We start from the raw sequence: 16,530 nt of genomic DNA, 5'->3' as shown, positions 1-16,530 counted from the left end.
AGCCGAAACAAGGAGAAAAGGCTAGGAAACTATGCTTTGGCAAGACCTTAGTTTTTTTTCTCCCATCATTGTCAAAACACAGCAGTTTGGCAGTCTGTTTTCATGGGTGGACACTGTTGACATGGTATGACCAGGGCTTGCATTTTACCAAATGAAATGCCATAAGCTGGGAAAGCAGAAACCATGTTTTATGATCTGATCAGTGAATATATGGTCACCTCATTTAGCTGTATTTTTAGTGATGGATACAGAAAGCAGTAGACTCTGTAAGAGCTGCGCAAATAGAGTAAAATTCAGCAATTGAAAACTAGTACATATAATCATAATGTAGGTGCCTGCCAACACATTTGTTGGTATGTTTTTCTCTAAGGTGTTGTATGTGTCACACTTCAGATAAACCCAAAAGGCTGAATGGTACATTTGTATGGGGTGGTTCAGTATGGTGATGAGGGGTTTGAGCTACAGGTGGGCCCCTGGGAGTCCATTTCATCATTCAAATGGCTGCAGACAGTCAGGTTTCTGTAATATCCATACTAAGATGATTTCTCGGTTTTCAGTGGCAGTATCAGTGGAGCTACTTAGAAGTTTGAAATGCATCGTTTATTGATGCCTCTTGGTGTGACTGCAGGGCACTGCCTGATGCAGGAATTCTGTCGGATATGTGCTAGCAGTTGCATACTCTTTTCTGTCAGGTTTCAAGTGTACTGATTATTTCATAGCAGGTAAAAACACATGGACTTGTTGTATATGGAGAAACTTCTACTTGAAATGCAGGTGATTATGGGAAAGTGGGAGTTTTGTCTTGAGTTATTACTGTGTTAATCTCTGATGGCATTCCATTTCCTAAACACTTTGGATGAAAAGGGGAGGCCAGTGTTCTAATCAAGCAACTGCTTCAAGAAGTCTGTTCTGTAGTTTCAACTTCATAAGATACAAGGCTTGCTTTTTCTTTCCCCCCCCGTAGGAAAACAACTTTTTACATATTCCTTAGGCAAGCTCTGTGGGTCTCTGGCCTGCATAAGGGACTGTTAGATTTGAGGCAGGAATGTGTGTAAAAAAATATGATACATTTTATGCCAGTTTTATCAGCGACATTATTAATATCTTGAAATAATAATTCTACTTCTCCAATACTTGCCATTTTAAAACTAATAATTTTCCATCCTGCTTTTATCATTGCTCTTAGATGCTTGTAAATTCCGGACGCCTTCATTTTCAGTGCAGTGCCATTTGGATACTCAAGTTCAGGTTAGATGCAGTACGGAAAAGTCCTTCATATCATACGTAAGCTATGTAGTTAAAACTTTCTTTCACTTTTAACTCCTTCCATTTATTGACATTCTTGTTTTCTGCAGCTCCCTACCTCATTCCTCACCTGAAATTTATTCTGATATTTGGCAAACCACTGGTGTTGTTTGAATAGACTAATAATTACCAGTTTTTTTCCTTCCTTAGTTTCAAATTCAGGTGTTGTATTTGCCAATTATACAAGCACCAATTTTAAATCATTTGAAAGTCTGGCTGTCAAACCTGCAGTTCAAGATGTTGCTTTTTCTTCCTCATCTTTTTCTTGCTGATAATTGGGTTGTAGAATCCTTGGGATTAGGAATAGCTTTCTTTGTTTTCTAGTTGGTTTGTTTTGTGAAACAGCAGATATCATCATCTCTGCAGGTGCAGAAAGAAACAGTAGTCAAAAAAGATTGTCTTGCTATTATTTCACTGAAGTCGGTTTTTATGATACTTTGATTGGGATGCAGGCAGACATTAGGTAAAGAGGTATTTTAGATGGATTGAGGCCAAACTAGATTGCTGTCGCATTCGTACCTGTGGTAATTAAGGTTGTGGGCTGGCTTTGTGTTGCAGAGGCGTTGACAGGGCTGCTCATAGATGGTTCTGAGCATTGCTCATTTTTGTTACAACAGGAGAGTGGCGGTTGCAGTGTGCTCTAAAATGACTCAAGTGTCACTTGTGCAAAACGGGATAGGCCCTTGCCAAAGATGATGCTTCTTCCCTTGCATGTTGTAGCTTGTGTGTAGATTCCAGCACTGATTTTTAGCTGTGATACTCACATTTGTGATACTCCTTGACATTTTCCTCCATGTGTGTGACCAATGTGAGGGTCGGTAATGATGCTCAAGCTGGGACTGCTCTAATGTTGAAAGAAATGAGATACTGACAGAGTGCTGTGCAAGATTCTCTTGTTTTGGCACATTGTCGTTCTTTTCCTACCTACTTGACCTGACTCATCTAAATACATGTCTTTTTGAGCCACATAAAGAGGTATTGAAGACCAGTATTTTCAGGAATGGTTTTCTCTACTATTTTTGCTAAAATATAGTGTGGTGTTTGTTTTGCTAAAATATAGTGTGGTGTTTGTTTTGTTTTGTTTTGTTTTTTTTGGTGGAGTTTTGTTTTGTTTTACATTAATAAACTGGGTCCTGCTTGGAACTGCCTGGGGTTTTAGGATGATTACAGAATTTAGCTATGCTGGTGTTTTGTGTTTGCTCCTGATACCCGCTATAATTCTGTTACTTATTAATCTTGAAATGTTTCTTTTTTGCCCTTTGTTAAACAAAAGTAAAAATACCCAAAGAAAACAGAAAACCCCACAACCCAACAATAAAAAAACAGAACGTGAAACTTTATCATCTTTGTTGTGTCAAATGAGCAATGTAAATAAACTCATATTTTTTTAGATATGCTATATTTCTGTACTTTAAATTTTACTGTAGGGCTTGCTGTATGTTACTGTGGTGTCAGAGCGTTGTTCAGGCTTCAGATGTAATAATCATAATGCCAGGCAAGATATTTAAAATTCTAGGAAGCTCGTTGTTTCAGTAGTTGTTTGAAATGGCTGTACAAATAGTTACTAATGCACTGGCCCCAACAACTTAATTCGGTTTGCCATGTCATACTGTCTTCTGTCACTTTTTGCTCACAGAAGTAGCCACCTTTGAATAACAGTAACAACACATGTTCCCCCCCCTTCTCTCTGTGTTGTCATTCCATTCTCTTATATGAAACCATCATCAATTCTACCAGTGCCATTCCTGACAAGTTTCTGGATCCTCTTTTTTCCTTCTCTGCTAATAGAGGTTTTTACAGTGTCACTGCATAATCTCCTCATTGCTTCTGGTTTTGCAGTTCTCATACAAGCAAATTTTCTTACCCAGATATTTCTAGTTGAATTGTAATCCCAATATTGTCTTATCTCTGTAGTAGACAGATCAAATGGGATTCACTGTCTTTTCTGGCAGGCCTTTCATGAAGAATATATTATTAATTTCCCCTTTCAGTCTCATGTTTTCTTGATAAAGCAACCTAATTTGACCACTCCAAAGTTTCAGCTTCTTAGACCTTTAGTCATTCTTGTGTGCTTTCTTCTGCTGCCTCCTGTTGTTCTGACCCAAACTGCTCATAAGTATCTTAGCAGCGAAGCTAAGTAGAGAGACAGTTGCTTCAGGTGTACATAGACATTTATGTACATGTCTGTCCTCTTTTTTAAGCAGGTAGCTGAATGTATACCACCTCATGACCCATTGTACCTGCTTGCTTTTATTTTTCTATAAAACTGATGCTTGTCCTGTCACTGGTAGTTTCTGCCTTTGTTTAGCACCTTGTGCTTATTTGCATGATTGTATTGTGCTCTGATCTGAGGCAATTTCTCAAAGTTGTCAAGGTAATTTGAGTTCTGCCTTCAAGCGTGCTTGCAGAGGTTCCCAGCATATGATCTTTCTGGGGAACTTGGCAGTCCTGGTGTTGGTTACAATGTTTAATGACTGTTCTCAATCAGTTTATTTTCTGGAACATATTCCTATGAAGGCCCTCAGTCAAATGAATGTTTTATCAGAGAATAGTTGATTTTTGCGCTCGGTGTGTAGGCTGTCTTTTGCTGGTGTGAAATGTTATACAGAAGTGTTCCAAGGTATAAATTCAAGGTGTGAGACCTGTATTTCTCTATTTGGAAGAGATAGTAATCTTTTTTCAAGCAGAGAATGACAGGGCCTTAAAGTATCTAATCCATATCTACCCATGAATGTTTGTAGGTAACTTTTAAACGGGAAGGTTACTGCTCTTTCTTTGTAGCAGTGGATTAGCAAAGCTTTGTCATATTTTTTGTGGAAAGCTTCAGTAGTAGTATTGTAGCAGCTGAAGAATATAAAACCTGTAATAAAAAACCCCCCCACAACCCAAAACTGTTCTTCACTGGCAAAGGCTCTGACCACACCACTCAATTCTTGGAAGGAAGACGCAGGCACTGTGAGAATGAAGACCCTAGGCCCACTGTAGGAGAGGATCTGGTTCAAGACTGTCGTAAAGACCTGAACGTATACAAGTCCATGGGACCTGATGAAATCCATCCGCAGGTCCTGAAGGAGCTGGTGAATGAAGTTGCTAAGCGACTGGCCATCATATTTGAAAAATCATGGCAGTCAGGTGAAGTTCCTGACGACTGGAAAAAGGGAAATATAACCCCCATTTCCAAGAAGGGGAAAATGGATGACCCGGGGAATTACTGACCAGTCAGTCTCACCTCTGTGCCTGGCAAAATCTTGGAGCAGATTCTCCTGGAAGGCATGCTAAGGCACATGAAAAACAACAAGGTGCTTGGTGACAGCCAGCAGGGCTTCACTAAGGGGAAATCCTGCCTGACCAATTTGGTGGCCTTCTATGATGGGGCTACAGAACTGATGGACAGGGGTAGAGCAGTTGATGTCATCTACCTGGACTTGTGCAAAGCGTTTGACACTGTCCCACATGACATCCTTGTCTCTAAATTGGAGAGACATCAATTTGATGGATGGACCACTCGGTGGATAAAGAACAAGTGGTGTCCCTCAGGGATTGGTGTTGGGACCGGTCTTGTTCTCCATCTTTGTTGGTGACATGGACAGTGGGATTGATGCACCCTCAGCAAGTTTGCCAGTGACACCAAGCTGTGTGGCTTGGTTGATATGCTGGAGGGAAGGAATGCAATATTCGTAGCCATTTATTAGTGGTCACTACCCTTAATGTAATGACTTAGCAGAGTTACCATTTCTGTAGCTGCTGATGGTTTAATACTATTTATGCCCTCTAGGATTTTTCCTGTCAAAGGTGGTTTAGATTGTTTTGCTTAATAATCAGTATGTGCTATGAGCATAGGAAAGTGCCAAGGAAATATAAAAACAAGGTATATGTTCTAATTTTAATAATATATTTAGTGTCTTCACTAAATACATAGTGACTTAATCAGTATCAGCCTTTAAGCATAATTGTTCTAATAACTGTGGTTTCTTGGTTATGTGATGAAATCTACTTTTTCATCTGCCCTGATACAAATTATTTTGGAGGAGGACTTTTCTCCTTAGTTTCTTTTTCTAATTTTCTTGGTTTGGGAATCAGCTGCAATGAAGCACCTAGTGTGTTTGTGTGTCTATATATACTTCAGATTGGATTTTTTTGCCTTTGCTTGTAAGAAATGGTTTGAAGCATGATTACTGGATTGGAAGGTAAAAGTTTTCTAAGCACTGATGTATCTTTGTTTCATGTAATGAATTCCAAAGTAATACCTTGACTGCATTAGAAAACTATTAGAAAACTACAGTAGGTTTAGTTTTCTTTTTTAATCCCATTTAATGATGGTTCTAGCTGAATGAGACCTCAGATGTCTCCCAAGGTCAGTCTCAGTGTCTACCCTTCCGTTCCTTCCTCTTTCACATGTTGATAATGTAGTTGTTTTTGCATCATGAGTAAGAAGTCATGAACCAGCTTGTTACCTAGTTTTACTTGATAGTCTGCAACAGATTCCTACTAGTGCCTCCTTTCTGGGCATAAGTACTATTATTCCAATTTACAGATGGGGAAACTCAGCCAGTGAGACTAAATGACTTGACCAAGGTCATGCAGGAAGCCTCTGATGCAGCAGGGAATTGAACCTGGGTCTTTGGCTACTCTCTAGCAACTGATGGACCATCCTTCCTTTCAAAACTAGGTAAAATTTAAGACCATTTTAAGGGATATTTTTGAACTTGGATTTTTTGCCATCTTCTGCTTTTTGTAATGTATAAAAAAATGTAAAGATTTTGTTTTTCATAGATGGCATCTACATTAGACCTTTGTACAAATTCTAATGCGATAAGCTGCAATACTTTTTCCTATTATAAAGCATGTTTAGAACCTGTGTATCACATGATGATAAAGACCAGTATGTCTGTTTTACCTACATTATGGTCTTCCTGTTGTTGCTGCTTTTACGGTGGAACTGATGTTGGAAAACTCTAGAGGATATTCCATTTGAACCAGACCATAGTTCTCAATAGTGTGTTAAGGCCTGAATTTTAGCATAGTGGCTAAATAAGAATGTGTTTTCTGGAAAAAGCACTTTAGACTTTGTAGATCAGGTAAAGCAGCTCTGCTTTGTAGTATTGCTTTTTATTGGGAGAATTACAGGGCTGTTCTGTGTTGGGGGAAAAAAAAGTGTTGTAGATTTAAACAAACCTAAAAGCCAAACATAAAAATCTTTTCTTGTTCATAAACAGATGTTGCTTAGAGAAGGTGTTTTTTCCCTGTAGGAGAACTTGGGAAATCTTTCAGGTACATTTTTGTCTAAGCAGCATCTTTTTTTTTTTTTTTTTAATATGATACAGTCATATCTGCACTAATTCAAAGTCTAGTTACTATCACCAGTACCACTGTTTAGAACCATTAGTATTAACAAAGCACCATTGCTGTTCTTATCAATGACTCATCTAAACTGATTGTGAGCAGAGTTAGGAGAGTCAGCAGAAGATACTGTTTGTAGATGTGACCATATGAATTGTAGGGCCATTGGTACATTTGAGAGGTAATATATTCTGCTGTAGCCAGGGCTTTAGCACATAGACGTTGCCCTTTTGACTCAGAACTGCACAATTTCCAAATTAAGATGAAACACCCTCCACCCCCTGGAAATTCTCAGTCATAATGCAGCCACTTTCCTTAAGGCTTTGGGGTTTTCAGCAAAGGTAGACTGTTCCTGTTTACCACTTTAAATATCAGAAGACAATATGTCTAGTCACTCTCAAGCACGTCCAATCTGCCCATACTTTCCTTGCTTTAGGTATCTCTTTCACAACTCTCTTAGTTTTTTTCTGATAGAATTTAAGCATACTGGGCATCAGTTCACAAATATGCTGTAGTTATTTTCTGTAGTAATACAAATTAGCATATGCACAAAGATGTGGTGTGCTGTGCAAGTCAGCCTCTGCTTCTTGTGCGCCCAGTACATTTTTATTGCACATTCTGGAAACAGAAACTGAGAACATAGCTGTTATTAATGAGGGTTTCATGCTTTTTGTTGCTGTGTGATCTGTTGGAAACTACTGACAATACTGACAGTATCGTGTGGTGCTGCATGGATCTGGAGCAGCTGCCTTGCATATGTGTATAAGAATAGTCTGTTGGGTATTGACTTAGAATTAGTAACACCTGTTGTAAAGGTTGGAAGTCAGAATTTTGCAGGACTCCATTGCTTCTGTTGATGATACCAAGATGGAACAAAACAGAATATTGAACGTAAAGTGTGTAAAACAAACTTGCCATGACTTCTCTGTTCTGCAGGGAGAGAGATGATCTTAGAATGATAATGTAAGTCTTTTCTCTCCTTTTCCCTCAGTTCATGGGTCTGGGGTTTTAGAAAGGAAAACTGTGAAGTCTATTTTCTGAGTTACATGATGGAATAGAGTAGTTCAGTTGAAAGGGACCTACAACAGTCATCTAGTCCAACTGCCTGACCACTTTAGGGCTGTCCAAAAGTTAAACCAAATTGTTGAGGGCACTGTCCAAATGCCTTTTAAACATTGCCAGGACTTGTTTTGCCCTCTTGGTTGCCAGGGTACACTGCTGGCTTGTACTGAGCTTCTTGCCAACCAGCCCCCCAGGTCCCTTTCTGCAGGTTGCTCTCTGGCCACTCATCCCCTAATTTATACTTCTGTCCAGTGTTGCTCCATCCCTAGTGCAGAATCCAGCATTTGTTCTCATTATATTTCATGGTATTAATGATTGCGCAGTGCAGGATCCCTGTGCAAGGTCTCTTCTCACTTGAGAGAGTCAGCAGCACCTGCCAGTTTGATACCATCAGCAAACTTTCTCATGGTGCATTCAACTCCTGCATCCAGATCCTTGATAAAAATCTTGACCAGCACTGGCCCTAGCACTGAGCCCCTAAGGAATACTGCTGGTGACTGGTCGTCACCCACATGTAGCCCCATTCACTACAACCCTCTGAGCCTTGCGAATGAGACAGTTCTTCACCCAGCACACTGTGAACCTGCTTATCTTGCAGTTGGACAACTTGTCCAGAAGGATGCCATGAGGGACGAAACCTAAAGCATTATTAAAATCCAGAAAAACTGTATCCACCACCTTCCCTTCATACACTGGGGGGGTGGTCTTGTTGTAGAAGGAGATGAAATTTGTTAAACAGGACTTTACCTTTGTGAACCCATGTTGATGGTGCCTGATGATTGCATTGTCCTTCAAGTGCCCTGTGTGATTTTCATAGCTTTTCCAGGTGGCTAGGTAGCAGGTCTGTAGTTCCTGGCTCTGCCTTCATGCCTTTCTTGTATATTGGAATAATGCTGACCAGCTTCCAGTAAGTGAGGACCTCCCCAGACTCCCAAGAGTCTGGTAGGTGATTGAGAGAGGTCCTGCTGTAATGTCCCATAGATGTAACATCCTAGATGTAACATCCCCTAGATTAGAGATGGCATTGCTACTGCTTTGTATATGATGGGTACACGGTATTTGTCAGAATATTTTGTGAGCCCCTTAAACCTGGAACACTCATCTTAAAGTTCATCACTGGCCATTTCTTGTAGTATTTTTTTAATAGGAAGTAATTTGTTAAATTTGTATCTAAAAGTAGAACTCTTCCACTTCATCAATTTAGAATGATTCATGGAAATGTGAGATGTCTTATAGGTTAAAACTGGAAGAAGTTTTGTTATAGTCTTATTTCTTGTGTGTGTCAAGGTGAATTGACTTAAATCTTGTCTGAAGGAGTAAATTAAAAAAAAAACCCTAATAGCTATCCTTATTTATCTGGGATAGGTGGTAAGCTTCCCTTTGTTGCTTGCTTGAATTTGCTTCTCTTTAGTGATCCTTGCCAACTGGTTTAAGGGGACGTGCTAGTGAGAGGTCCTCTCTGTGTAGCAGCTTATAAAATCTCCCCTAATTTTCACCAAATTCTTCATTATGTTGCAAAAAATGACATATATTCCAAAGTCAGCATTATTCTAATAATTCTTTTTGACAACCTTTTTTCATGTAACTGCACAGTAAGAGGATCATAACAAGATGATTACCTCACTGATACTGTACATATAAACAGCTCCATTTTGTTATTCATACCTGGTAGTCCTCCCTTTATGTCACGTGCTACTGCCAAGAAAGCTACAGGCCCACTGAAACAGAAAAAGTGTTCAGTCAAATTTCCACTGTATTGCTGAAGCTTGTTGAATGGAAGGGAGGATATCTTGAAAGGTCCATTCTTCTTTCTCTGTAGGGCAGTGTAAGCAGTAATTGAGTTCAAGAATTCATTGGGAGAGTTGCTTCATATTCTCTCCTCTGCCCTTGGAGTTTGAGCTTTTGAGTCTGGTGTGTGAAAGAGGAGTGTATGAATGGTCTCTAATACCTCTTTTAACAGGAATTACTGGTAAAGCAAAGAGAGAGCTGTCTTTGGTTAGTGCCCTGTTATCCCTAGTGATCTTGTAATGATTCCAAAACTCTGATTTGACTCTCTCAGAGCTTAACGTGTTTCTTAACTGATCAGAAATTTCTTGCTGTTTACCTGACATATTTGATTACATTTGTGTAGTTCTGTAGGTGTAAGATTGGAATGCAACTGCTTTAATACTTACTAGCTCTAGTTGTCAGGATGTGGAATGAGATTTGTAGTCAGCATTCCTGGTCCTAGCATTCTTACCATGTAATTTCATAGGGCTTTAACATTTGTCCTTTGTGACAGAAAAAAATGAGGATGATATCTCAGAGTAGCGATTTAGACTTGCAGTGTGAGTTGTATTGTCACGTTTGTAGATAAGGTAATGAAAAATCTAGTGAGTAGGTATTTCTGAATAACCTCATGTCATCCCAAATATTTGCATTTGGTTCAGTGAGTTTAATAGTGTACAAGGCAACATAAACTTTCCAGGCTGAAGCATTTAATTCTGTGAATGTCGGTTAACTATGCTGATACAGATCCTCTGTTGAAATAAGAGTATCTAAATTCTCTATGGTACCCCAATGTGAAAAGGCTTGCATTGAGGCATCAGCTGTATTTTGGGATTTAATTTTGTAGGGGAAAATGCGGCAGTTGAAGCCAGTGATGCATGTTTGGGATAAATAATTTTTCATAGGTCAGTAATTACTGTGAATTTGATTCCTGTTTCTTTTTTCATTGGTAGTTATGTACATGGGATGTTCTCAGTATTACCATTACAATACTTATACTGGTTCCTCTGACTAAAGCTGCTGTCTCCTCATCCATAAGGATTGTAGGTTCTATATGGTGTCTGAAAAGAGCTGAAATGCCTTCTAATATTTATTTATTTATTTATTTATTTTTATTTTTTGATCAGATCTTTGTGGAATTTGATGGCTGTAACTGGAAGCAACATGCCTGGGTGAAAGTCCATGCTGAAGAAGTTATAGTGCTGTTGCTGGAAGGATCATTGGTTTGGGCTCCTCGAAATGATCCAGTTATGCTTCAGGGGACTCGTGTCTCACTGGCACAGTGGCCTGCACTAGTGAGTATTTGGCCAAAACCTCTCATATCTTCACTCTACTGTGAAACACACGGTTGGATATTGTGCAGAGCACCAGTTTGGAGATACCAAAAATTGCTTGGGGATTGATTTTTTTTTAATTTATTTTTTTTTAAATGGTAAATAGAGCAGTTGACTGAGAATTATAGTGTCTTCAGAAAGGCATATGTGAGGCAGCATGCTTCCAGTTCCTGCCCCAGGAGTTGAAAGCTGTTACCTCACAGAAATGAGATACTGTTTACCAGTGGGTCTCTGAAGAAATGTGCTACGTATCTGAAAATATTGGTTTTTTCCCTATTTTAGGCTTTTCTGAATTGTGAGATATTTTCACAATCCAGAAAAAAAAAAAAGTCTTTTGATTTCTATGGTCTCTCCAGAGCTCTGTATGGTAAAGGTTGCTGCGTAATTCTAATAGGCATTCCTTCAAGGCATTTTTAGGAGGTGAATAGACTGTGGGCTTTGTCTGACCCAGAAGTTTGCCACTCCTCATCTAAACTGAAAAAGATTATTGAAGTGTTATTGTCAGCATTAACTAACTTGATATGCAGAATTTTCTCCTGGTTCTTGAGGTGATTATCCATGTTGTTGTTTACATGGCAGTTGTAAGTCATGATGCTTGAGAACAAAACCAGTATGTTTTAGCTGGCATATCTGAGTACACCCATTCTGGAGACATCCTGGTGAGTCGTGTGTAGTGAAAGGCATTTCTTATCTGAGGACACCCATTCTGGAAACATCCTGGTGAGTGGTGTGTAGTGAAGGGCATTTCTTACATCCTTCTTTTTTCTCATAGTATCTTCTGAAGAGGAAATATCATTAGATGTGAGAATCCTACCTTTGTTTTCATGCTGTCTTATTTTTATTATTTTGCCCTTTTGCTTCTTTTCTTCTGCAGTCCTTGGACTGCTTAGGATCTGACTCTACTTTTTAATACTACACTTTGTGCATGGACACATTAAAATGTTTTTTCTAGTCAAGGACTTTGTGGCTTGGTGGAATTTGAATTTAATGTTTTAAATGGACACTTGGGCTCAAAGCAACAAGCTCAGCCCTGCATCTTTCTCTGAAGGTTTCTTTATTGCATTTGTCATAAGGCAGAAGAAAACCAAGTCTTTACAGCAGAGAATCTGTACACAGTGCTTGTTCCATAGGTGGAGTTTCCTTTCGGTGTATTTACAACTTGTTTCTGAGATTGAAGTCCAGTTTGATTTTATCTGGGGAAACTGTGTTTATACAGGATCAGTTTATTTCAGATGATTCCCAAGTATCTTTATCTGAGTGACCAGCAGGTTGAAGGAGGTGATCCTGCCCCTCTACTCTGCTCTTGTGAGACCTCACCTGGAGCATGTGTGCAGTTCTGGTGTCCTCAACATAAAAAGGACATGGAACTGTTGGAACAAGTCCAGAGAAGGGCCATGAGGATGATGAGGGGACTGGAGCACCTCCCGTATGAAGACAGGCTGAGAAAGTTGGGGCTGCTCAGCCTGGAGAAGAGAAGGCTGCGTGGATACCTCATGGCAGCCTTCCAGCATCTGAAGGGGGGGCTATAGGGATGCTGGGGAGGGACTCTTCATTAGGGACTGTAGTGATAGGACAAGGGGTAACGGGTTAAAACTTAAACAGGGGAAGTTTAGGTTGGATTTAAGGAAGAAATTTTTTCCTGTTAGGGTGGTGAGGCACTGGAATGGGTTGCCCAGGGAGGTTGTGAATGCTCCATCCCTGGCAGTGTTCAAGACCAGTTTGGACGAGGCCTTGGGTGATACGATTTAGCATAAGGTGTCCCTGCCCATTGCAGGGGGGTTGGAACTGGATGATCTTAAAGTCCTTTCCAACCCTAACTATTCTATGATTCTATGATTCTATGATTTGGGGGTGTTAACCATAGTCCACACATTAATTGTGTGATGAGTTGTGTCAGAACCTGTTAGAAGACTATTAGAACCAAATATGGGTCCACTACGATCCCAGAATATTTCCACTGTAACTCAAGCTAGATCTGTGGACTTGCTGAAGAAATGTTTCTATCCCCTGTGCTCCGGATAGCCCCGTGAGCGCTCAAGCTTCTCAAGAGTTCACTAGGTACTAGAGGCCTACCCACATAACTGCATCGGGGTATAGACTGGGGTTAGCCAGAGGACCAGAGTAGGTATGTATAGACAACTCTGGGAAGCCAACTCCTTAGCATTACAAAGTTTGGGGTGTGGACTCAAGTGTGGTGGTGGTTTTGCATGGGTTTTTATGGTAGACTGGAGTGTGGTGGTGGTGATTTTGCATGGGTTTTATGGTAGTGTGGTTTTGTTGTTGTGGTGGTGGTTGGTTGGTTGGATTTTGTTCTTTTGAGATCTGTCACGAATGTATGTTCATCCTTACTTCTCTCTTGCTTGTAGTCCTGTTCACTTTTATTTAGGAAATAATTGCATAAACTGAGAAAATACATTCATGCTGTTATGTACCGGAGAATGGAGTGTGAACAAACTTGATGAGAGCTGTTAAGGGGAAAATGTTGTGACTACTTGTGTGTTAAAATCAGTTAAGTGTGAGTGTGAGACAGGTAACACTTTTCAGAGACCCCCGTGGTTGACAACTTTCTCTTCCATCACCAAGTTACGTTATAAGTTTATCACTATGATTTGACTAGCTGTTTTGTGATTTGTCCTGCAGCTTGAATACCATTAGTACACCTGTTAGGAACTTTAGATTTGCACAAAGTATGAGCAAAAACAAAAGCTCCCCTTTAATAGTATGCCTGTAAATTACTTACACCTGACTTCTGTACAGGAATAAAACAGCTCGTTTCAGGAGGTTGTACGCCAAAAATGTAGGGTAGTTTGAACCATTAACCAAAGCTTGTTAGGTTTTTTATTTTGGGGGGTTGGGGTTTTCTAACCTGAGCATCAGAAGGTACCTCTGAAAAAAACAATACCATGGAAGGTATTTTCAGTTATGCTTTAATTTCTAATGAAGAAGTGGAGCTAATTTTATATAATTCCTTCTTGTGATGTGCCACATTTGCAAGAAAAGTCAGATAAGTGGTGCAAGTTGAGAAATGAAACTTACTCCTTGTCATACTTAAATAGCATGTGAAAATAGCTATTGTTGACCTGCATGTGTGCTTAGTCATTTTTATAACCTTTGATTTTTGTTGTCCATCACAGACCTTCACTCCTCTAGTAGATAAGCTGGGCTTAGGCTCTGTGGTGCCAGTAGAGTTTCTTCTGGACAGACATTTACGTTTCCTATCTGATGCCAGTGGATTACGGTTGTTTCAGGTATTTGAACTGTATTCAGTTAAAGTGCAAATTTAACTTTGCTGTGCTTGTCAGATAAACTTATTTTTTCCCCTGCTTTTCCAGATGTTTATACTAACTTCCATCTGCATTTGAAAAGTCCTAGTTCCTCTCTGTATTGGTCAGTGGGAGAGCTAGCTGTCAAGCGCAGTGTAACTGATAATTGCAATGAAAGTTTTGCAACATCTTTTGCATAGCTAGTGCTTTTTTTCCTCCAGGCATGTTCAGCTGTGCTTTCCTTAGTTTTTCTTTTTTGTTTGTCACTTTCTGAGAGCTGTCCATTAAAAACTAATGAGTCTGCTGCCTTAAAAGACTATACTTTTATGTTAAAACCGTTTGTTCTCGGCAGATGGGAACAGAGAGTCAAAATCGGATTCTGCAGGAGCAGTCTTCACTAAGAGAATCTGTCAATGCATTGATCAGTGACCAGAAGCTTCAGGAGATATTTAGTAGAGGTGAGACTGTGTTTTTCTATCTCAGAGCTACTTTGTTGTGGAACGGTTAGGCCATGCTGGAATTTGTGAAGGAGAATTAGTAATAGAACTTGTTACTGCTTGATTTGGAAGGTCAATTTTCTGTATTGTTTTGAAAGTTCTTTACAAAGAAACATTATTTTGTGACAGATACAGGTGCTCAGTATAGATTTAATACCTTAACTGTTGTCCGGATTTTGTATTGGGTTTAAGCCTGATTGTAGCTTTTTTCAGATTGGGGTCTTCAAGTGCTAAAATGATTTTCTATCCAGAGTTTGGGTTCATGGGGCCAGGTGGCCACCGTAGAGGTAGGTCACTGTATTACACTGGGAGGACGATGTAATCCTTAATGGGGATTTGGTGCCTTTTGATTAAATGTTTGCTGATGAAAATAACTATGAGGTCAGTACTTCTTACATGAGTAAGGAGCTTCACAATTTTCCAGTTTGGAGCCTTCTTCTGAAGTGCCTGGTTCTGGTTGCATCAGATACAGGCTTTTTGATTGTGTGGATTTTGATGACCTAATGTCAGTAAAGGTGTTTTTGTCTGGATTTAGGGTAGGAGGAAAGGTCTGCATGCTGATGTGGAGAGTGACGGCAGGGTCAGAGGAATCCTTTCTGTATATAATCTGTTACCTGTGTCAGAGAACAAAGACTGGTTGGTGTATAGACATTGGGTATTTGTGCAATTATATTAAATTTTTCAAAGTTACAAATGATGTGTTTCTGTTCTGAACTGCATGCAGTTTATACTGGGATTTCATGCATATGAACTGAGTCGGAATGTTGTGACTGTCCCCTGGATTGATGTTTCATAATTACTGACTTGTAGTTTAGAAAGCAAAGGGGTTAGTTAGCAGGGAGCCCGTGTCTGCTTTGCTTTTGTCAAAGGAGTGAGTTTATTTTGCTGCTTTTTTTTTGCCTTTTTTTTTTTTTTTTTTAACTTGTAAGCTGTATTTTGTCTTTAGCTTTGAGTGTTCACTGATACTTTACAATAGAATGCTTGGCTTTTGCAGGATTTGCAGCAGAAGCCCTAGTGTTTTAATTTCTTTCCACCTGAAAGATGACTTTTCAAGCTCTAATTGTGTGTACAGAACTTTTTTTTTGATTGTATGACTTCTAACTAAATGACACAAAACTTGTCTGGAAAATTCACTTAGAGTCCTTCTTTTTTCCAGGTCCTTACAGTGTCCAAGGCCAAAGAGTTAAGGTTTATCAACCAGAGGATGAAAATAGCTGGCTCTGTGGTGTTGTGAGCCATCAAGACCCAATAACTCGTCTTATGGAGGTGGCTTTGACTGAGGTAAAAACATGAAGCAGTGCTTTGGTGTTTCTGAAATACCAGACTTCAGTAGCTCAAGCAGAATGACAGCGTCACAAAACTTACACTTTGGCTCTTTGTTATTTGTTTTAAAATATGAGTAATTATCCATGTTGCTACTCACAGAATTATTTTTCTTCTGTTATGGTGACTTTCCACAATAAATGATGATGCACAGCCCACTACTATACAAGAAGATGCAAGAATTTCTTTAGAAATGAGCACTATATGAAAAAATATCAAAAGTGGCTTTCTGTATGGGAGAGAGTGCTGATGTACAGAGCTGCCTTCTGGCTCTATTATGCTGTGGTCTTCTTGTGCCTTCTCTCAGTTTCTGTCTGGTAGGCTGTACAAGTGGTTTGAAACAAGTTTAGCATACAAGGTGAAATCTTAGTCTAAATAAAAGTGATTGGTGTATTTTAGCTTAAGCTGTTTACTTTTGTCCTATTCCTATCAGTAAACCTAGTAAGAAAATCTGTACAGTGCTAGAGTTAACTGGTTTGTATTGTGTGCTGCTGTGTGGTGTGGCAGGTAGTTCAGTCCTACCAGCAGCCTGCTCCCAATGGCTCCATTTTTCAGGAGCATCTAGGAAGAAGTCTGTGGTGCTGTGTGTAAATTACTATAGCAGTAACACTCTTCTCAGTTTTTTTTTTTTTTGGTCCC

At 39.5% G+C, this 16,530-nt stretch overlaps 1 protein-coding gene across 1 annotated transcript in view; it reads left to right on the top strand.

The window, feature by feature from the left end:
* KDM3B (lysine demethylase 3B) overlaps window positions 1–16,530 on the top strand; it is a 56,532-nt gene that overhangs the window by 3,856 nt on the left and 36,146 nt on the right. Inside the window, exons 2-5 of the mRNA XM_057412416.1 lie at window positions 10,602–10,769; window positions 13,943–14,056; window positions 14,424–14,529; window positions 15,725–15,849. Coding sequence (XP_057268399.1) covers window positions 10,602–10,769; window positions 13,943–14,056; window positions 14,424–14,529; window positions 15,725–15,849 — 513 coding nt within the window. The remainder of the gene's footprint in view (window positions 1–10,601; window positions 10,770–13,942; window positions 14,057–14,423; window positions 14,530–15,724; window positions 15,850–16,530) is intronic.

Source organism: Pezoporus wallicus, unplaced genomic scaffold (genome assembly GCF_028554395.1).
Source record: "Pezoporus wallicus isolate ANWC-B61680 ecotype Strahan unplaced genomic scaffold, APGP_CSIRO_Pwel_v1 contig_7842, whole genome shotgun sequence".
Lineage (NCBI taxonomy): Eukaryota > Metazoa > Chordata > Aves > Psittaciformes > Psittacidae > Pezoporus > Pezoporus wallicus.
The sequence above is the reverse complement of the archived record's forward strand: the minus strand, read 5'-3'. Positions and strand labels throughout refer to the sequence as shown.